At 41.7% G+C, this 23,345-nt stretch overlaps 1 protein-coding gene across 9 annotated transcripts; it reads right to left on the bottom strand.

Moving 5' to 3' along the window:
- Nucleotides 1–1,857: 1,857 nt before the first annotated feature.
- On the bottom strand, nt 1,858–19,661 carry ZNF45 (zinc finger protein 45). Of its 9 annotated transcripts, none has more exons than XM_019932949.3 (8): nt 18,837–19,210; nt 15,692–15,773; nt 11,585–11,747; nt 11,426–11,498; nt 9,957–10,003; nt 7,217–7,388; nt 6,577–6,672; nt 1,858–4,441 (listed from the first exon to the last, which is right to left on the bottom strand). In XM_019932949.3, exons 5-8 carry the CDS (start codon nt 9,969–9,971, stop codon nt 2,613–2,615), a joined length of 2,112 nt encoding a protein of 703 aa, XP_019788508.2. In that variant the 5' UTR covers nt 9,972–10,003; nt 11,426–11,498; nt 11,585–11,747; nt 15,692–15,773; nt 18,837–19,210; the 3' UTR covers nt 1,858–2,612. The 9 variants fall into 9 exon arrangements, 8 of the variants coding, with proteins under 8 accessions (XP_019788508.2, XP_019788514.2, XP_073652053.1 ...); XM_019932955.3 differs by having other exon boundaries at nt 11,597–11,747; XM_073795952.1 differs by adding an exon at nt 16,261–16,287 and having other exon boundaries at nt 9,957–11,498; nt 18,837–19,209.
- Nucleotides 19,662–23,345: the final 3,684 nt, after the last annotated feature.

Here is a 23,345-nt window from a genome sequence, read left to right as displayed (position 1 = left end):
ACAGAGCTAATTGTAGTCACTTTGACACTGGAGGACACCATCAAAAAATTATGTCATTTTTTTCATATTTTTACAGACTCCTAGACTGATTCAGTTGATGGGCTCAAAATAGATTTCACATTCAGGCTTATCCCCTATGACAGGGCCTTCCACATTGGCAATATATTACCTCTCAGACCTCATGTATTACAATGAAAATTTCCCATCTCAGCTCCTACCCTGACTCCCAGAGGTGGCTCATTTAAATGTCGTATCTGTCCCATTTACTCCCATATCTCAAATAAGCTCAAGTATTACCCTCATCTTGGGCCCCAGATGCTTATATTTGGGGCCAAAATTCATGGCATCTCCATGTCACTGGCCCTAACCCAAACCCTACCCTCCCAACATGATTATTGGTGGCACAGCCCATGAAGGTCTATACCAAAGGGTGAATGACCCTTCTCTCACCATCAAATTGATTTTATTGGGCCATTGTGCCAATGTGCTGACACAAACCATTTTGTCCTCACAATGACTGATACATAAACAGGTCTACTCTTGGCTTATCCTTTCCAGGGTGCTAACCTCACCACTATAGCCCTCATTAGAACTTGGTTTCCTCTGGGCCCCCAGATATCATGGACTCTGATCAGGATACACACTTTAGTGCTCATTCAGTTCAGGCACAGACCTTACAAGAAAGCAACACTTGCAACTTTCATTTGTCTTATCATCTACAGATAAACAATGATCTACTGAAGGATGCCCTATTAAAATTACAAAATGGATAGTGGCTTCCAAATGGCTCTTTTACACACTGCCTTATTTACCCTGAACTTTCAACCTGTAGGTCCCAAGACAGTCTGTCAAAATGCAATTAAGGGACCCATCCCCTCCTCTTTCTAGTCTCTCTAAAATACCCAGACAGAACTCCCTTTCCCAATTAATGACACCTCTCCACTCACCTAATCTAAGAGGAGAACTGAAAAGATTCTGGCACAGTGTGTGCCAGATTGACACTCAGTTCTAAGGCAGGTAATAGAATAAGACCCATTGAGAAGTGAGGACCCATGACCCCCACAAAAGGCTATTCTATAGGCTACAATAAAGCTCTCTGCCAAACCTTCTATCCTTCCCCAACAGAGTTTTTTAAAATTATTTATTTATTTATTTGGTTGTGTCGGGTCTTAGTTGCAGCTCGCAGGCTCCTTAGTGGCAGCTCGCTGGCTTCATAGTTGTGGCATGTGGGCTCCTTAGTTGCTGCTTGAGTGCTCCTTAGTTGTAGCTCGCCAGCTCCTTAGTTGTGGCATGCGAACTCTTAGAGCCTACGAGCCACAACTAGTGAGCCCGCAAGCCACAGCTACTGAAGCCCACGCCACTAGAACCTATGCTCCGCAACAAGAGACACCACTGCAATGAGAAGCCTGTGCAACGCAATGAAGACCCAATACAATGAAAAATAAATAAATAAAATAAAGTTATGAAAAAAAAAAGAGTAGAAAGCTGGGGCTGGTGGAACTGTTAAATGTCTTGATTGTGATGATATAATATGATAGTAAGCATTTGCCAAAACACAGAATGATCCACCAGTCGATTTTACTGTATATAAATTATTCCTTAATAATAAAAGAACATGAGCATATAGGATCTTCATAGATGCCTTTTACCTCACTGAAGAATTTTTATCATGGATACTGAGTTCTGTCAATTGCCTTCTGTGAACCTAGGATGATCATATACTTGATGAAAAGAATCCAGACATAAAGAGTACATACCAAACACACAGGAAGCTCAAGAACAGACAGGCCTAATTAATACATGGTATAAAAATCATAATACTTGTTGCCCCTGGAGGTGGGAATGACAAGAATAGTACACAAGGCAACACTCTGGTTTAATAGAAATATGGTATATATTGATCTTGGTGATGATTACACAAGTAGATACATTTGTCAAAATTCATGAAGATGTAAACTTATTTATGCATGTGGCTGCATGCGAATCACATCTCCAAAAAGAACTGTTAGCATAGAAAAGTGCTGGCCACAACCTGGTGAACTGACTTCTGGACCCACTAATGGGTTACAACCTTGAGCTTGATAAGCACTAGTTCACAGGACCTGCAGGGTTGGGGAAATGAGCCCAAGTGTCTTATTTAATCCTCCAAGCCTTGGAGAATTCCTCCTTCTACAATTTTATAGAAATTTTTAGAGAGGAACTGAAAGAAAATTTCAAAAGTGATTATTCTCCCTTTTACTCATTTAACATTACTGGACACCTGCAGTGTGTTCGGCGCTGAAGAGGCAGAGTGGACTTGGCCGTCAACAAAGTCCCAGCCCTCCGAGAGCTTCTATTCTGGTGGAAGAGATTTGGGCATTTCCATCTTAGTACTTTTGGTTACCTTCAGCTCAGACTCATCCCTCTTAAGCCTCTCTTCTCTGTCAGATCTGCTAAATGTCAAGGCTCTGAAGTTCTTATATCTCCACGCTTATGAGGCTTCTCTGCCGTGTGGTCGCCCAACCACACAGACATGTCGAGCTCTGGCAGAAATACTCTTTTATCAAACAGATGTTTTGTCTTCTACGGCAGGACTATTTCAGCACCCATTTGAGGTATTAAACTATGTAATTTTATAGAGCTTCTTTGCTGTACGTATTCTCTGATGAGGGACAGTCCTTGTCACCCTCATCCCCAGCATGGACTCGCTGATGAATTATAAGACTTGAGCTCCAACTGAAGCCTTTCCCACACTCCTCACATTTGTATGGTTTTTCCCCTGTGTGGACTCTCTGATGGGCTTGAAGGTACGAGCTCCAACTGAAGACCTTACCACATTCCTCACACTTATATGGTTTCTCTCCAGTGTGGACCCTCTGGTGGGCTTGAAGGTATGATCTCTGTCTGAAGCGCTTACTGCACACATCGCATCGGTATGGTTTCTCTCCTGTGTGGACTCCACGGTGAGCCAGAAAATTTGAGGCCCGACAGAAGCCCTTCCCACACTCCTCACAATGGTAGGGTTTCTCTCCAGTGTGACACCTCTGATGGGCCTGAAGCTGTGAGCCCACACTGAAGCCTTTCCCACACTCTGCACACTGGTATGGTTTCTCTCCGGTATGGACTCTTTGATGCACTTGAAGGCTTGAGAACTGACTGAAGGCCTTCCCGCACTTCTCACATTTATAGGGTTTCTCTCCCGTGTGGATTCGACAATGAACGTTAAGATCTGAACTCCGGCTGAAGCCCTTCCCACATGTACCACATTTGTATGGTTTTTCTCCAGTGTGGCCTCTTTGATGGGCCAGAAGATTTGAGGCCTGACTGAAACCTTTCCCACACTCCTCGCACTTATAGGGTTTTTCTCCTGTATGGACTCTAAAATGAATGTTAAAATCTGAGCTACGACTAAAGCCCTTTCCACATGCATCGCACTGATATGGTTTCTCACCACTATGGCCTCTCTGATGGTCCAGAAGGTTTGAGGCCCGACAGAAGCCCTTGCCACACTCCTCACATTTGTATGGTTTCTCTCCCGTGTGGCTTATCTGATGGGCTTGGAGGTGGGAACCCACACTGAAGCCTTTCCCACACTCCTCACACTTAAAGGGTTTCTCGCCTGTGTGGATTCTACAGTGGATGTTCAGGTGTGAGCTGTAACTAAAGCCCTTGCCACATGCCTCACATTTGTAGGGTTTCTCCCCAGTGTGGATTCGCTGATGAGCCTGTAGGCGTGAACGCCAACTGAAGCCCTTCCCACACTCTTCACATTTATAAGGTTTCTTTCCTGTGTGGGCTCTCTGATGGATGTGAAGATAGGAGCGCTGACTGAAGCCCAGTCCACACTCCTCACATTTATAGGGTTTCTCCAATGTGTGGGCTATGGGAGGATCTTGACAATGTGAGCTTTTCCCGACGTTCCTCCCACACTCCTCAAATCTGTGTGGATCCTCTCCAGTGGGGACCCTCTGATGATGACGAAGATATGACCTCTGACTGAAACTCTTACACGACATATCATATTTGTTCAATCTTGTTCTACTGTGGACTCTCTGATGGGCTTGAAGACTTGAAAGCCGACGGAAGGCGTTTTCACATTTTTCACACTTGTAGGGCTTCTCTCCTACGTGGGCTGTCTGGTTCATTTGAAGGTGAGAGTCCCGTATGAAACCTTTCTCACACTCCACCCCTTTGTAGGGTTTTTCTCCAGTGTGGTCTCTGTGGTGAACTTGAAGATGTGAAGTCTGATTGAAGTCTTTACCAAACTCCTCATCTTTACTGAGTGTGCCACCTTGTTTTTCCATCTGAGAGCCAGTTCCTTGAATATTTCCCATGGAATCTTGACACCTGGTTAATTCCTTTGTAACCTGTTGCCATATTTGTGAGCAGAAAAGCTCTTCATGTGGCAGATACCTTAATCCAACTTCCCGAAGAGTCTCCATGCCATTTAGATTCTTGTCTCCTAAATGGATAAATAGAATTTAGAGATGGGGCATGTGAATGCTTTGCTCAGAGATGTCAAGGTTATAAACTTAGGCCCACACCATAAGGCTTTACTGAACCTCGAAAAGCTTCTGCTTTTCTTTAACATCATGTATCATGTTCTCTGATTTACATGCCTCCAGACACCAAGAGGTGGCCCACCAGGTTGTCATTCACTACACATTAGTGAAATCCATTTAGAATCATAGTAAGTTTCATAGGTGAGATATAAATTAGAAATGTGATGGCTACAGAGCAAGAAAAATACCTCCTAGGGAATGTTTACAAAGACAAAGCTGTACCTTACTCAAAGCCTTATCTTCTTTGCTGTAGCAGGTGGCTAATAACAGCTTCCACATAATTCTGCCTACTGCATGCACATCTGACCAAAATGCTCAAAATGTCTAGTAAGACCCTTAGACAGATTATCAGAGGATGTCCCCAGGCAATGTTGAAAAACCTCTGCTTTATTTTAATGGAAGTTTACTCCAATGGAAGGAGACTTTGAGGCAATAAATAAGTTGGAAAGATACATGTCTGGGAGAAATACCTTATCACCTAAGGCCCTAAAGTTCAGAGTATAAGCAGAGAGTGGTTCTTTGCCTCCTCCTGGGAAATATCCTTACAAATGGGCTGTAAACTTTACTTTCCCTGGCCACAGAGCCAGTTCTTCACAACACTGAAAGGGTTAGCTGGAAAAAAAATCAAAGCCAAGTTTTGGAATTAGTATGTTACTGTAATAACATACATTATTCTAAAACCTCATAACAGTAAAGTTCCTACAACCACCAGGGGTAAAAAAAAAAGTGAAAAATTAGAAGTTTATCTTTTACAATAGAGCAAGAACTTGCGAGGAGGAAATAAATAGGGCATAATACAGAGTCTCGAAATCAACATTGGACCAGAAGAGTTACGCTCTCCTTGGAACTCTATTCCACCGATAAGCCATATAGCTTGCTACTAATTTCTTTTCAGGTGTCTTTTCAAATAACACCTTATCTGTGAGGCCTCTTTTTTTTTTTTTTTTTTTTTTTTTGTGATACGCAGGCCTCTCACTGTTGTGGCCTCTCCCGTCGTGGAGCACAGGCTCCGGATGCGCAGGCTCAGCGGCCGTGGCTCACGGGCCCAGCTGCTCCGCGGCATGTGGGATCTTCCCGGACCAGGGCACGAACCTGTGTCCCCTGCATCGGCAGGCGGACTCTCAACCACTGTGCCACCAGGGAAGCCCCTGTGAGGCATCTTTTACCATACAATATCATATAGTAAATTCTCCCTATCCATTCTACGCACCTGGCAATCTCCATTTGCCTTACCCTGTTTTGTTTTTACACAGCACATATTCCTATCTGACATACTACATACATCCTTGATCTTTTTCATTTATGTCATCTCCCACTTCAATGCAATACCCATGAGGACAAGCATTTTGTATTATTCACTGGTTTATCACCACTCCCAGAACCCTGTCTGATAGAGTCAGTGTTCAATAAGTACATGTTGAATGGATAAATAAATCCCAGTTTGACACCTCTGTGAGAGTTAGAGCCATGTTACAAAAGTAAAAGAGGTTTTTCAAGTAAGTTACCCATAACAGGAAAGAAAGTGGAAACAGCCATGTTGTTGGGAAGCTGAAAGTCTTCACTAGATGCAGGGCTAACCTATGTGGATGTTGCTGATGAGAAATCGTGATGATCAAAAGATCAAGGAATTCCCTGGCGGTCCAGTGGTTATGACACCACACTCTCACTGCCAAGGGCCCAGGCTCGAGCCCTGATCAGGGAACTAAGATCTCACAAGCCACATGGTGTGGCCAAAAAAAAAAAAAAAATCATGGCAAAAACTGGTGGGCATATGGGATATCATAAGCCACTTTCAATGATGGGATTTTATTCTGAATCAGTAAGAAGCTACAAGAGGTTCTGAGCAGAGAAATGACAAGATATGAATTTAAAAGAGTCACTCTGAGTGGAGAATTAACTGTGAATGAGCAAAGCAGAAGAGAGAGCATTACAAAGACTGAGGCAGTAATCCACAGTCTAGGTGCTGACTTGGACCAGAGTCACAGCTGTGGAGGCAACAAGAAGCAGGACAGACTCAGGGTCACACGGCTCTCACCCAAGGAGTGACGGCTCTGGGTTGCTATCTTTATCATCCAAAGCTTTTCTTCTCTCTTTAACTGGGATATTACATCTGGTGTGAATGATTGATGCCCTGCAAAAAAGGCAAGGAAAAACATTTAAAATCAATATGTTAGATGCCCAAATTAAGAGAAATTGTGGCTCCCACTGCACTGTCTTCAGGACATCAAAATCAGTGTTTTCCAAACTTTTAATTATGACCCATGGGAGGAAATACATTTTATGCAAAAACCGAGGATAGGTAGACATAAGCATAAATTATGGGAAAACATTATTTTCATCGCACCCTTTTCACCATTTCTCACACTATTCTTGGCAATGGGCCACAGTTTTTACTGCAACATGCAGTTATTGCCAAGGGCTCTGGTATCTTCTATCCTATTTTATTTCGATTCCCTAAAGAGTGTCATGACCTACTAATTGGAGACGACCACAATTTGAAAAGCCAGAAAACATACAGGAGTCACGTGGTCAATTAACAGTTCATTTACAAACACACTTTGGCCTGGGGAGAAAGACTAGAAAACGCCATCTCTGAGTCTCATGCTGATTAGAAAACCGGAAACCAGTTCAAGAGCTCCAAAGCCCTGCCCATTCAAGGACACGTAAATAAATACCACAGGGGCTGATGCGATGTTCAGTCCCAGAGTGCCCTTCCTCACCCACTGAGACCAGGTTCTGGAAGTTCTCCAGCATCACTTCCTGGTACAGCTTCTTCTGGGCAGAGTCCAGCAGCCCCAGCTCCTCCTCCGTGAAGACCACGGCCACGTCCTTGAAGGTCACCGCCTCCTAAGACATCAAACACACTCCATCTGAACCTTGCAATGCAGGTCCCCTGGTGAAAGGGCAGCACTGAGGAAAGTGGGGACGATGTGTACGAAGTGGTTCCAGATTCTGAGAGACCAGAGTCAATTTTGCCATAACATAAACATTCCCCATAACTCATTTATGTTTTAGATTTTCTTCCTTTCACAATAAATGTGGAGAAGAATAAATTTTTACATAGATTTTTGCTTCCCATCCAATTATTTTCTTAGGATAAGTTCCAAAGAGTGAAAACTGCAATGTCAAAGAATAGGCAGCTTCAAAATAATTATGTACAACAGCAGATTTTCTTTTCAACTTTTCCCCTATTTTATCCTCCTCCAAGAGTATTTAAGTATCCCTGATTCTCTAAACCATATACATTGAATATAACCATATTTTTAAATCCTAGGCAATTTTATCAGTAAAAAACAACTTATTTGGATTATCTGTACTTATTTGATAATTAATAAGCTCATCATATTTTCACATATTTACTAGCTATCTTCATTTTTTTCTTCAGAACCTTGCCTGTTAATGTTCTTTGCTCATACTCCAATTGGGGTTTTATCTTAGGATTCTGTAAAATCCCTATTAGAGATTTTAAGCTTTTTTTTTTTAGGGTGTGTATTATAAATATTTTTACCCACATTCTTCTATTGTTCTTGTACAGCTTTGGGTACAGCATGCTTTCTCATCCTTGGCACTCCTGACATTTGAGGACAGATGACTCTTTGTTGGGGGTGGGGCAGGGGGCTGCTGAGTTCACTGTAGGATGTTTAGCAGCATCCCTGGCTTCTACACACTAGATATCAGTAGCACTCCAAAGCTGTGACACTAAAAATGTTTCCAGATGTTACCTGAGGGTAATTAAGAATCACTCGTATACAGCATTGTTTTAATTTTTCATACAAAGACTGTGTTCAGTGCCAGAGCCCTGCACATCCGGTGCCTTATATGAGCAACAGAGGTCATGGAGAAGAAGGGGCCACCAAGAATGATCTATGGTAGGGACAGTATCATCTATGGAGTCTTCCACCCACCAGGACAACTAGGCACCCCACAGAATAGGCTAAGTCCCAGGTGGAGAATTCTTTTCCCTTGTCTCACTCTCTTTATCCAAGTAAAAATCCTAGGAGTCTTTTTTGGATCAGTTGGATCTTTGGTTTCCTATGTGAACTTGAGGAGTTTTCTGAAATTCTACAATCCTGTTTGTCATTAAAATGCAGAGGAGACCAAGTTCGGCCTCATAAGGCTGGTCTGAGACTAAATGCAGTTAAGAAATGAAAAGTCTCTGTACAGGTCTTTCTGTACTTTTAAAATTAAGTACATTAGTACTTTGAAAAAATTCATTAATATGTGAATAAAAAGTATAAATCAATAAATAAAACATGCACATGATATGATTCAGACATGGGTAAGAAACAATCTAGCTTTCTTACATGAAAATATCTAATAATATTTTCTCTGTGTGAAGCGTTAGTTAGATCCTGGTGCACTCTGCCATTCTGGAATATTCTACATACAAAATACCCGAGGTACTGCATAGCAAACGTACTTTGTCAATTTAGAGTACCTAGAACATTAAGACCAAAGAATAGCAAATTCTTCCAAATTCCCTTTTGAGGAAATTGGTTGTATTAGGAAAACTGTTATTACAGTGTTTTGTTTTTAAAATTTATTTTTATTTATTTATTTTTGGCTGTGTTGGGTCTTCTTTGCTGCGTGCAGGCTTTCTCTAGTTGCGGCGAGCAGGGACTACTCTTTGTTGCGGTGCACGGACTTCTCACTGCGATGGCTTCTTACTGCGGAGCACAGACTCTAGGCACACGGGGTTCAGTAGTTGTGGTATGCAGGCTCAGCAGTTGAGGCTCGCGGGTTCTAGAGCACAGGCTCAGTAGTTGTGGTGCATGGGCTTAGTTGCTCCATGGCATGTGGGATCTTCCCAGACCAGGGATCGAACCTGTGTCCCCTGCACTGGCAGGTGGATTCTTTACCACCGTGCCAACAGGGAAGCCCCTTCAGTGTTCTTTAAAATGGTAAAAATTCTAAACTACCTAAATGGCCATGAATGGGGAAAAGTTATGAGACACACATACCCCACCACACACACACAATGCACACAAATTCAAGGGAATATGATGTTGCTATTAAAGATGTGGGATATATAATATCAATTAGAAAAGGTATAATTTGAGAGGTTTATGCTACAGGAATTACAAATATACAGTTATGAACGCATATGAGGAAAAGAACATGGGAAAATGAAGACAGTTGTTTTGTAAGGGAAACAGTAATAACGTGAGAGATTTTTTTAGTTGCAACTGACTTTTTCTGTTCTACTCTTATCTGTGAAATTATAAAAGGTGATAAAACAACAAAAATAAATCAAACAAAAATAAAAAGTAGGGATCATTCGGCCCTCTTCTTGGGAAGAGTTTTCCAAATGCCTACTGTTCTCTTTAATCTTTCCCAAGAAAGAGAAATAGGATGCGTCTTATCACTGAGAAATGAGGTGACAAGTTAACACCTAGAAGGGCAAGCCCAACTCACCTTGAGCTTGGTCATTTTGTCCTCCTCCTTCTGGGGAAGCGCTGAGTCTTGGGCAGGCACAATGGGGGAAGGAGAAAAAAGCCGTCAGAGTCTGGCCAAGGGTGTCACTGACCCATATGGCTGCTTACTGTGAAGCAGCAACAGTGCCGCTTCCTCAGGGTGGCCTGATGAGCAAAGCCTGGGCTGGACTCCAGATGCTACTCACCCCTTCAGCCAAGAGCCCCTGGGCAGTGAACGAGCCACCCAACCACACACAGGCCCTCATACAAGTTCCTGTAGCTCTCAGGGTATGATTCTGATTCTGGGGAGGGCGGAAATTGAGAGTAAAGCACCCAGGTTAAGAGAGTAATTTCTGGGGCCAAATGTCTAGGTTCATGAAACTGTGACATATTAGCTGTGAAATCTTAGACAAATTATTAGTATCTCTGTGCTTCAACTCTTCCATCTGTAAAAATAGAGGGATTATCAACGGCTATCTCATAGGATTGTTGTAAGAATTAAATAAGTAGGCAGAAAGTTCAAAGAACACTTTCAGGGCACCTTATTTCTCAGTAGCAGCAGAAAGCAGGTAATATTCAGTAACATAAAACCTGTCCTCACCAATAGCTTTAATGGAGCCTTAAAAGGCTGTTGCTTTGTTGTATGAAGATCACATTTAACCTCTGCAATATCTGTTATTCTCTCTTGGTTTTTCATATTTAATTTGATGCCTTTGCAGTAATATTTAAGATTACATTGATTTTTTTTTTCCTGTGTAAAATACACATCACATAAAATTTTCCATTTCAACCATTTTTTAGGTGTAGAGTTCGTTAGGTGCGTTCATATTGTTGTGAATCATCACCACTAACCATCTCCACATCTTTTTCACCATCCCAAACTGAAACTCTGTACCTATTAAACACTAACTCTCCATTCCCCTTCCTCTAGGTCCCGAGTAACCACTATTCTACTTTCTCTATGAATCTGATATTGTGGATGACAGCTTTTTCAAAGATGTAAGACCTTGACAATTTTTTTTTTTTTTTTTGCGGTACGTGGGCCTCTCACTGTTGTGGCCTCTCCCGTTGCGGAGCACAGGCTCCGTACGCGCAGGCTCAGCGGCCATGGCTCACGGGCCCAGCTGCGGATGGGATCTTCCTGGACCGGGGCACGAACCCGTGTCTCCTGCATCGGCAGGCGGACTCTCAACCACTGCGCCACCAGGGTAGCCCCAGACCTTGACAATTTGACTTTGTTAACAGTAGGGCCTTAAAAACACTATTATCATGGAGATGAAGAAAAATGAATAGAATCCTGTGATTTAACAGTAAGTTAGTGAACATGCCACTTAAATGAACAAGCTAATCATAGTAATGATGAAAACAACAAAAACGGCAATGTTTAACATTACATAAGCACTAAGTACGTGTTAGGGACCTTGAGAAGCACTTGGCACGCATTGTTCCACTAAGGTACCTCCCACATACCTGTGAAGAAGCTAGGGGTGTACTAGCCGTGTGACTCCAGTCTGATCACCTCCACCTCCGTGCCTCTCCTCAACTATAACAAGGAGAGAAAAAAAAAAAGAATGTCAGTCCTAGGGTTACTGTGGTGGATGAACGAGCTAAATGCCCTTGGCATTGTACCTGGCATTTTACCAAGTTCTCAATAAATGATGATGATGATGACTGTTGTTCCCACGTAACAGATGAGGAAGCCGAGGCTTGGTGAGGTCAAGGGGCAGGGGCGGAACCTGAATCCAGCTCTCACAAAGAAGCCAGTCTTCTAGATCTTGTCTCTCTGCTGCTTCTAAAGAAAAAAATAAACAGATGGGAGTCTGAGGTCTCATGCAAAGAGAAATGAGAGCTTGAGAGCTAGGGATAAAAGACTGACATAGAAACAGGGAGAGAACTCTGAAGCCAGATGATCTGCTTGAAGGAGATGAGAACAGGGTTGGGAAGGGTGTAGGCTCTGGAATCAGACCCCCAGTATTTGAATCCTGGCACCTCCAACTTGTTACTACTTAGACCCAAGGTCTGATCTATAAATTAGGGATGGTTATAATAATAACAATAATTATTATAATTATAATACAATATATTATAATTATATATTATATAGATATATAGATAATATATTCATATAATATAATTATGTATAATACAGTAATATAATTACAATAATACATAGGAAGGTTAGTCAGTCTAAGTGACTCTCCATAAAACATGTGGAACAGTATCTGGCAGCTTAAACATTCACTAGGGCTGCTTTACATGAAATAGTCAAGGAAGCTCTTCCTTGGGGTGGCTGCAACCGCACACGGCTTGATGAGCAGACGTGGGCAGGATTCCAGACGCCACTTACGCCTTCAATCGAGAGCCCTGGTGCAGTGAACGACCTGCCCAACCACACGCAGTGGCCCTAATACAAGTTCTCGTAGCTGTCAGAGTATGATTCTGATTCTGGGGAGTGTGCAAACTGAGAGTAAGATATCCAGCTTAAGAGATCAGTATTAGTTAATTATTGGTTCATTAATTACTTATTAGTTTATTATTATTAGCTAGTCCTACTCCAGATAGAAGAACCCTGTATGGAAAGGGGCAGTGTAAAACTTTCCAATCTTAGAAGAGATATCCTTTCAGGATTTGTAATTCACCTTGTTCTGACTCTATATTTGTCCAGTGACTTCTGCTCAGTAAGAAGTGCTTTACAGGGAGATCTTTCCACCACCTCTGTGGAAAGGGGATAATCAGTAAATCACTGTCTGTTTTGGGATTAATAGTAACTCAGCTTTACATCCCAAGCACCTAAAGCAGTGCCTGTAACAGTGATCACTTAGCAGTCAGTGTCAATGTCAGTGTCCTGACACATGAGCCCCCCCATACAGGTTCATTCCAGCAGAGGCACATAAAAAGACTAGACTAGTTGGTCAAAGGTCTCTTTGAGAGGCAAAATTCTGAGGCTGCTCCCACTTGGGAGGATTGGGAGAGCGGGGGTTTTATTTCCAAGTTTTTCTTCTAGGTCTTCCACAATATTTGCAAGATCAAGGTCATCTTTGGAAGGAAAAGGGCCTCTGGATTTTTAATACTATCTTAGGAAGGTGCTTCTCACCCTTCAAAGTCAATGTCTAAAGAGACTCCTGTTACAAAATCCACAGAGTGTGTCCATCAAAACACTGAGAATGACAACTATTTAATTGCCTGCATGATTAGCACTAGACAGGATAACTTGTTAACTCTTCATTAAAAAATGAGTGTATTAATTCAATGAACATTTATGGAAATCAGACTAAAAGATACGACTACTCAAGTTCACAGTCTAGTGATTAGGAAACCAGCAATCACCCTGCACATTGCTAAGTACCAGAGTAGTGAACTGGGTACTTTAGAAGCACAAGTTATGGGCCTTGGGGTCCACACTTGTTTGGAGCAGGTTCTACGTCAATGTGGCTTGATCTGAGTCCTGGAGGATGACTGAGTTCTATTAGCCAGAGAGAAGCAGAATCTCTGAAAAACCTCAAGAGAACAAATGTTACGACTGTAAGTGAACACAAACAAGAGGCAGAAAAAGCTGGCAGGAAGGCAGGATTCAAACCATAGTGACGGGCGTCCCAGTTTATCGGCAAGTCAGCAGGAAAGCAGCAAAGGAAGGGAGAGTCAGAAGATTCCTTTGGTGTTGGAAACAGATCACTCTCCCAGCAAATGGGAGATCTGAGGGGGAAGGGGCTGGGGCCAGAGAGACTGTTACCAGGGCCACACCAAGAATCACGTCCTTCTTTATTTGAATGTCACCTCCTCAGACAGTTCCTCCCTACAGAGAATTTCAATCTCCTAATGACATCCCAACACTTCTGACCCCCCCCATCCCTGCTTAATTCTTTTCTCTTTAGCACGTATCCCTCTTTAACATCCTACTAGGTATTTTGCTCATTTATATTCATCACATCTGTCCCGCAGGGAGTTTTGTTTCTTGCTGTGTCCCCAACAGTTAGGACACTGCTGCAGGCGCTTGCCAGGAACTCAACAAAGATTCACAGAATGACTGCTGGAACGAAGAACTGAAAGACACACCATGTAGATCAGGGCCTCGTGATTTATCTCCCGAATCATTCATTCAAAACATAATTACTGAGAGCCTGCTCTGTGCCAGCCAAGGAGCCTAGATGTGAGAGATACAGCAGTGAACAAAGCAGGCAAAGACCTTGATCTCATGGAGCTGATAGCATGATGGGGTACCAGGGCAGTAACACACTGATAGTGAGAGATGCTTTTAAGAAGAATAAGGCAGGGTAAAGGTGTAGGAAGAGATGGAAGGAGGGGCTGGTACAGAATAAGTTTTTGTCATGGAAGGCTTCTCTCACCTTTGAGCAGAGACCTGAACTAAGGCAGACAGAACCATGCAGGTATCTGATATCTGAAGGACGAGTAATTTAGCCGGAGGGAAACAGAAAATATTTTTGTTAAAAAGTCCTGAGTAGGTTCTCACTACCAGTGTGTCTCAAATTTTAATGTTCCATGAATCAACCGGGCGGGGACCCTGCCAAGATAGAGGGTCCTCTGTCTCACCCCCAGAAATTCTAAATCAGGAGATCAAGGATGGGGACGAAGAATCTACATTTCTACTAAGATGCCAGGTGATGATACTGTTGGTCCCTGGATCAAAATTTGAGTAGCATCAGTCAAAAACAGCCCTCTTGGGACTTCCCTGGTGGAGCAGAGGTTAAGAATCTGCCTGCCAATACAGGGTACACGGGTTCGAGCCCTGTACCCCGGTCCAGGAAGATCCCACATGCTGAGGAGCAACTAAGCCCGTGTGCCACAACTACTAAGCCTGCACTCTAGAGCCCGTGAGCCACAACTACTGAGCCTGCATGCCTAGAGCTCGTGCTGCACAACACGAGAAGCCACCGCAATGAGAAGCCCACGCACTGCAATGAAGAGTAGCCCCCGCTTGCCACAACTAGAGAAAGCCCACGCGCAGCAACGAAGACCCAACACAGCCAAAAATAAATTAATTAATTAATAAATAAATAAATTTATTTTTTTAAAAAAGCTCAGACCTTATCTAAAACTAATTAAATCAGAATCTGTGGAGGTGGCTTGCTGATTCCCTGCATATTAAACAAAAAAATTGAACATAAACATCGATTGGAAAACAAACTTATGGTTACCAAAGGGGAAGGGGGGGGAAATTAGGAGTTTGGGATAAATATATTCATGCTACTATGTATAAAATATGTCACCAACAAGGAGCTACTGTACAGCTCAGGGGACTATACTCAGTTTCTAGTAATAACCTATAATGGAAAAGAATATGAAAAAGAATATATACATATATGTATAACTGATTAACCTTGCTGTACACCAGAAACTAACACAACATTGTATATCAACTATACTTCAATTAAAAAAAGAAAAAATAAAAGGATGGATTCTTTTTAAATGTATATATACACACATGTATAACTGAATCACTGTGCTGTACACCTGAAACTAACATGACACTGTAAATCGACTATAGTTCAATTTTTTAAAAGAATTCATTTTTTTTCTAGGAAATTTGTTTTAGTGCATGACGATACTAGGCATGATCATACATTAACTTTTGAACGCTCCGAAAAAGTTGGTGGATTCTACATCTCCCCAGAAGTAAGTGAGGTATCACACAAGCATGTGGTTATACACTGTCGTTCTATTTTTGTTCTCTAATCACAGGCTGTAGCCCTTTTGGGCAGCTGCATGAATCACACTTACTGAACAACTCCTCTCTGCCGACCCCGCGCTGGGCACTCCGAGAAGAATATGACCAGATCCATGAATCAGAGGACCCTGTAGCCTAACAAGAGAGAGAGATGAAACTGAGAGTTACATGCTCTGTGGCAAGTGCAACCCCAAAGGAGCAAAGGAAATTCATCATTTTCCTTCCATAACTGCAACTCTTTCTAACTTTCTCATATAAATATAACATTCTTCTAGTTGCCATGTGTGAAAATCTTAGAGTTGCTGTTAATACCTGTTATGGGCTGAATTGTGACCCCCCCCCCAGCCCCAAACTCATACATTAAACTCCTAATCTCCAGGACCTCAGAATGTAATTGTATTTGGAGATGGGCATTTAAAGAGGTGACTAAGTTAAAATGAGGTCATTAGGGTGGGCCCTAAATCAATCTGACTGGTGTCCTTCTAAGAGGAAATTTGGACACAAACAGGGACAGTAGGGGCACGCACACACACACAAAGGAAAGACAGGGAGAACACAGCAAGAAGGCGACCATCTACAAGCCAAGGAGAGAGGCCTCAGAAGAAACGAAACCTGCTGATACCTTGATCTTGGACTCCCAGCTCCAGAACTGTAAGAAAATTAATTTCTATTGTTTAAGCCACTCAGGCTGTAATACTTTATTCCAGCAGCCTTAGCAAACTAATACAATCTCCCCTCCCTTGGTCTTCGTATATAAACAACTTATAATAATTAATTTTTAAGTCCTACTAACTCAGCATCTGGGTTTGCTTTAAAATACTCAATGGGAAAAATGTGTGCATGGGGAGAGGGAGATGCAGCAAGATTAGTAAGGACTGAAGCAGGGTGACTGTTACAGAGGAATTCATTATATTGATATTATACTTTGGGTTGTCTGGAAATTTCCAGAATTAAGAGTTAAGGATATGGGGCTTCCCTGGTGGCACAGTGGTTAAGAATCTGCCTGCCAATGCAGGGGACACGGGTTCAAGCCCTGGTCTGCGAAGATCACACATGTCACAGAGAAACTAAGCCCATGAGCCACAACTACTGAGTCTGCGCTCTAGAGCCCAAAAGCCACAACTACTGAGCCCGTGCGCCACAACTACTGAAGCCTGTGCACCTAGAGCCCATGCTCCACAATAAGAGAAACCACCACAATGGGAAGCCCGCGAACCACAACTAGAGAAAGCCTGCGCACAGCAAGGAAGACCCAACACAGCCAAAAATAAATAAATAAAATAAATTTACAAAAAAAAAGAGTTAAGGATATGAATAATCTGATAACAATTTTGTATAACATAAATACACACTGAAAAACTGACAAACAGAAATGCACTGAAATGTTAATAATCATCAATATCCTATACGTCTATGTCCTATATATGTCATACATATCCTAAACGTTATAACATATACATCTATATTGGTAATTCTTAATGTTTTTCATTACATCATATCTCTACATTTTCTGAATTCTCTACAATGAATGTGCACTTCTTCTATAATTGGAATATAAACTATGAATATTTAAAATAAGATTAAATGAGAATGCTTTCAATTTTTTTTTAATGTATTTACTTTTATTATTTATTTTATTTTCGGCTGCGTTGGGTCTTTGTTGCTGCGCGTGGGCTTTCTCTAGTTGCAGCGAGCTGGGGTTACTCTTCATTGCGGTGTGCGGGCTTCTCATTGTGGTGGCTTCTCCTGTTGCACAGCATGGGTTCTAGGCACGTGGGCTCAGTAGTTGTGGCTCGCGGGCTCCAGAGCGCAGGCTCAGTAGTCGTGGCGCATGGGCTTAGTTGCTCCACAGCATGTGGGATCCTCCCGGACCAGGGCTCAAACCCGTGTCCTCTGCATTGGTAGGCGGATTCGTAACCATTGCACCACCAGGGAAGCCCTCAAATTCTTATAAAGACACCCAAACTCACTAACCCTGCTTTCAAATCCTCTACAATAAAATTCCAACCTACCTCCACAACTTGATGCCAAATGCCTCCTCTGCAGCCAGTTTCCTATGGTTGAATATTTCGATAGACTGTTTTTCTATTTTGTTTCCTAATTCCAATTTTGGGATTTTAAACTAGGGGACCAAGGAAATCCAAAGATATAAGGAACGCAAGCCCTAGACTCAAATCCCACTGCTCTTAAGTAACTTATGCTCTTTCTATCTCCATTTCCTCATCTGTAAAATAGAGGTAATAAAAGTATTCACTTCATAGGGCCTTGTGAAGGTTAAATGCACTAATTTTTATAAAGCCCTTAGGATGACACTTAGGACTCAATGTTTAACAATTTTGATTACCACTCATGCCCTGTACACGATCTACATATTTTCATAATTATTTAACAGTAACTGAACGCTTTTGTAGCAGAAATATTTACTAATGAATAAAATACCTTCTACCACTGGAACAGAAAAGGAAGATGCTATAAGTCCTGCCACGGTGGGGCTCTGCTACCAGAAGCCCTGGGCTCACTCCTCTCTTTTCTACAGCCTCCCTTTTCAGATACCAGGGCAGGAGAAGGAAAGGAGGCTGGGAGACACAACGATTTTGTGGTCCTGGGAAAACTACAGCGGGTATCTGTGGGTGACCCACTTTTTCTTTAAAAACGGGTCAGAAGTCGTCCAGGCACAGCCTCCTTTCCGGCAGGGATCAGAAAGAATTGCCAGTGGCACTTCGAGGAGCTTCCACCGAAAGCGATGCTTTTCTGATTATCATATCATTAACAGCCGACACCTTGCCACACGCCTGATCTGTCCCAAACATTTATCTTGTATAAGGCAGGTACTCGTAATATCCCTTTTTACAGAAAAGGAAACCAAGGCACAGAAAGATTAAATTCTCATCCAACCTTATGTCGCTAGGAAGTAACAGAGCGTGTGGAAGGAAGGTACTGGGGGGAGGCGGGTTGGACGGCAAGGAGCCCGGGAGACAAACTGCCGATTTCTGTCCGCCTACAATCCGAGGACTCGCGAACCGCCGCAAACGCAGAGAATCGGGCGAGGGGAAGGCAAGCGGCCGCCCCCGCCCCTCCACCCCGCCCTCTGCCGCAGGTCAAGGCTTTTCTGCCCTGTGACCGAGGACCGAGCCCGGCTGATCCCAGGACCAGATCAGAAAAGTTAAAAGAAATCGCAGGCTCCCAAAGATCACTCACCTCCCAGAGAGAACCGAAGGCCGCAATCGCAACCTCCTGAAGCGGAAATACCTCCGACTACGCGGAGCTCCTGGACTACATTTCCCAGCAACCCCGAGAGGAACAAGAGCCGCTGCCCCGCCCCCCGGGGCGAAAGTGCCGACTCCAACATCGACGGCCTGAATCCAGTTTCCCAGAATCCACGAAAGGGGCGGCTTCGTATTCTCGCCCTCCGGTATCCGAAATGCCTCCAAACACGCACAGCACTGGATTGTACTCTTCTATTTCCCCAGCGGCGCGATTAACACATCCGCGCTTTCCTGGGGCGGAAGTGCCCCAATCGCAGGAAGCGTCGAGACTACACGTCCCAGAATCCTCTGTAGGGCTGAGCTTCCCGCCTGTCTGCAATTTTATTTTGAATCAGCAGGTGGAGTCTTGGGGCGCTTGTAGAACTTGGCTTGCGTTTTCTTTTTCTCATTGTTCCCCGACAGAAATTGGAAATATAAATGGAAAAGTAAATGGAAAATAATTATAAAGGCGTGCTATGCGTGAGGTAAAAATAGAGATCGTAAAAGGGACGGGCTGAGCTATAATGAACAATCTTCTTTACTACCTGGACCTGGAGTCACCTTTGACCAAGAACCCATAAAAAGAGGTGCAACCAATGGGACATGAGAAGCAGCAAAATTCTCCGCTTTTCCTTTGCTTTGGTTTCTTGCATGGTTAGGTAATTGGAGAAAATATTACAGTATTTAATACCACCCTACATAATATTTCGAAAAAGTTATTCTTTGAGTTCCAATTAAGAAATCACACCAAGTAATTCGTATTCCTTTTTAACGGAAATATAATTGATATATAACATTGTATAAGTTTAAGGTATACAACATGTTGATTTGATACATTTATTTATTGCAATATGATTACCATCTTAGTGTTAGCTAACACGTCTATCGCCTCACCTAATTTTCATGTCTTTTTTGCGGCCAGAACAGTTAGGGTCTAGTCCCTTAGCAACTTTGAAGTTTATAATACAATAGTATTGACTATAATCACTATGCTGTCCACTAGCTCTCCAGGACTTATCTCCTAGTTCCAAATTTGTACCGTTACACAACGTATCCCATTTCCCCAACCCCTAACGTTTAATATCCATCATTCTACTCTCCGTATTTATGAGTTCGCCTTAAGATTCCACATATAAATGATATCATACAGTATCTCTCTGTCTGAATTAATCTCACTTAGCATAATCCCCTCAAAGTCCACCTACGTTGTTGCAAATATCAGCGTTTCTTTCTTTCTCATGGCTGAATAAATTCCATTGTATATATGCTACAACTTCCTTATCCAGTCATTTGTTGACAAACACTCAGGTTGTTTCCATACTGTGAATAATGCTGAAATAAACATGGGAGTGCATATACCTCTTCAAATTCCTATTTTCATTTACTTTGAATATATACCCAGAAGTAGAACTGTTGTATCATATGGTAATTCTATTTTTAATTTTTCGAGGAAACTCTATATTGTTTTCCATAATGGATACACCAATTTACATTCCCACCAACGGTGTACAAGTGTTCCCTTATCTCCACATCTTCACCAACACTTGTTATCTCTTGCCTTCTTGATGATAGTCATTCTAACAGGTGTGAGGTCATATCTTATTGAGATTTTGATTTGTATTTCCATGCTCATTAGTGATGTTGAGCATCTTTTATGTACCTGTTAGCCATTTGTATTTCTTCTCTGGAAAAATGTCTATTTAATTCTTATGCCCTTTAAAAAAAAATGGACTGTTTGGGTTTTTTGGCTATTGAGTTGTATGAGTTCTTTACATATTCTGGATGTTAACCCCTTATCTGATATATGCTTTGAAAATATTTTCTCCCATTCCATAAGTTGCCTTTTCATTTTTAAAATTATTTCTTTTCCTGTACAAAAGCTTTTCAGTTTGATGTAGTCCCACTTGTTGATTTTTGCTTTTGTTGCTTGTGCTTTTTGTGTCATATCCAAAAAATAATTGCTTGGTCCAATGTCAAATAATTTTTCCCTGTGTTTTCTTTTAGAAGTTTTATGGCATCAGGTCTTACATTTAAGTCTTTAATCCATTTCAAGATAACTTTTGTGAGCGGTTTAAGATAGAGGTCAAATTTCATTTTTCTGCATGTGGTTATCCATTTTTTGAAGAGGCTATACTTTTCCTACTGAGTGTTCTTGACTCCCTTGTCAAGTATTAGTGGACTATATATGCAGGGTCTTATTTCTGGGCTCTTGATTCTGTTCCATTGGTCTATGTGTCTAATTTTATGTCAGGACCACACTGTTTTACTTACTATATCTTTGTAGTATAGTTTGAAATTAGGAAGTGTGATGATTCTCGCTTTGCTCTTTTTTTCCTCTGACAGCTTTGGCTATTAGGGGTCTTTTGTGGTTCCACAGAAAGTTTTAGAATTCTTTTTTCTATTTCTGTGAAATATACCATGGGAATTTTGATAGGGATTGCACTGAATCTATAGATGGCTTTAGGTAGTAGGAACATTCTAACGATATTAATTCTTCTGGCCCAAGTACACAGGATATTTTTCTGTTTATCTGTGTCTTCAATTTCTTCCATCAAAGTCTTATCATTTTCAGTATACAAGTCTTTCATCTCCTTATTTAAATTTATTCCTAAGTATTTTATTGTTTTGATGATATTGTGAATGTAATTATTTTATTTTTTTTAGACACTTTGTTGTTACTGTATAAAAAAGCAACTGATTTTTGCACATTAATTTTGTATTGTTCAACTTTACAGAATTCGTTGATCAGTTCTAACAGTTTTGGGGTGTAGTCTTTAGGATTTTCTATATATATAAAAGCATATCATCTGCAAACAAAGGCAATTCTATTTCTTCCTCTCTGATTTGGATGCCTTTTAATTTCTTTATATTTTCTGATTGTTCTGCTGAGACTTCCAGTACTATATTGAGTAGGAGTGGTGAGAGAGGGCACCCTTGTTTTGTTCCTGTTCTTAGAGGAAAAGCTTTCAACCTTTCACCATTGAGTATGATGTTAGCTCTGGGAATGATGTATATGGCTTCTATTATGTTGAGATATGTTCCATCTATGCCAATTTGTTGAGAGTTTTTATCATGAAAGGATGTTGTATTGTCAAATGCTTTTTCTGCATCTCTTTAGATGGTCCTATGATTTTTATCTTTCATACTGTTAATGTGATGTAATGTGGTACACATTGCATTTTTTTAATCCTTAATTTTTTAATAAATTTATTTATTTTATTTATTTTGGGCTGTGTTGGGTCTTTGTTGCTGGGCACGGGCTTTCTCTAGTTGCGGCGAGCGAGGGCTACTCTCCGTTGCGGTGCACAGGTTTCTCATTGCAATGGCTTCTCTTGTTGTGGAGCACAGGCTCTAGGCATGCGGGCTTCAGTAGTTGTGGCACGCAGGCTCTAGAGCGCAGGCTCAGTAGTTGTGGTGCATGGGCTTAGTTGCTCCATGGCATGTGGGATCTTCCCAGACCAGGGCTCAAACCCGTGTCCCCTGCATTGGCAGGCAGGTTCTTAACCACTGCACCACCAAGGAAGCCCCACATTGCATATTTTTAAAATATATTTATTTATTTTGGCTGTGCCGGGTCTTAGTTGTGGCACATGGGATCTTCGTTGTGGTATGCAGACTTCTTACTTGCAGCATGCATGTGGGATCTAGTTCCCTGACCAGAGACTGAACTCAGGCCCCCTGCATTGGGAGCACTACCCACTGGACCACCAGGGAAGTCCCCACATTGTGTATGTTCAACCATCTTTGTATCCCAGGGATAAATCCCACTTGGTCATAGTGTATGATCCTTTTACTATGACATTGAATTCAGTTTGCTGATATTTTGTTGAGAATTTTTGCATCTATGTTCATCAAGGATATTGGCCTGTAGTTTTCTTTTCTTGTAGTGTCCTTATCTGGCTTTGGTATCAGGGCATTTCTAGGCTTGTAAAATGAGTTTGGGAGTGATCCTTCCTTTTTAAGTTTTGGAAGAGTTTGAGAAATACTGGTGTTCATTCTTCATTAATGTTTGGTAGAATTCACTAGTGAAACCATCTTGTCCTGGACTTTTCTGTGTTGGGAGGTTTTTGACTACTGATTCAACCTCCTTACTTGTTAGCAGTCTAATTAGATTTTCTATTCCTTTCTGACTTGGTCTTTGTAGGTTGTATGTTTCTAGAAATCTATCCTTTTCTTCTGGGTTATCCAATTTGTTTGCATGTAATTATTCATACTAGTCATTTATGATTCTATATATTTCTGTGGTATCAGTTGTAAGGTCTCCTCTTTCATTTCTGATTTTATTTGAGTACTTCTTTTTTCTTCATCTAGCAAAAGTTAATCAATTTTATTTATCTTTTAAAAACAGCTCTTAGCTCCATTGATCTTTTCTATTGTTTTTTTTCTAGTCTCTATTTCATTTATTTCTGCTCTATCTTTGTTTTTTCCTTCCTTTTGCTAATTTTGGGCTTAATTTGTTCTT

This window comes from Tursiops truncatus, chromosome 19 (genome assembly GCF_011762595.2).
Source record: "Tursiops truncatus isolate mTurTru1 chromosome 19, mTurTru1.mat.Y, whole genome shotgun sequence".
NCBI classification, from domain to species: Eukaryota; Metazoa; Chordata; class Mammalia; order Artiodactyla; family Delphinidae; genus Tursiops; species Tursiops truncatus.
This window is presented reverse-complemented; position numbering and strand designations above follow the sequence as displayed.

Coding starts and splice junctions, on each gene's coding strand:
- ZNF45 (XM_019932949.3), bottom strand. Junction 6,673..7,216: donor ACATCGCATCAGCCCCTGTG/GTATTTATTTAC, acceptor CCTTTTTTGCAG/GGCATCAATCATTCACACCA. Junction 4,442..6,576: donor CCAGAGCCGTCACTCCTTGG/GTGAGAGCCGTG, acceptor TTATCCATTTAG/GAGACAAGAATCTAAATGGC.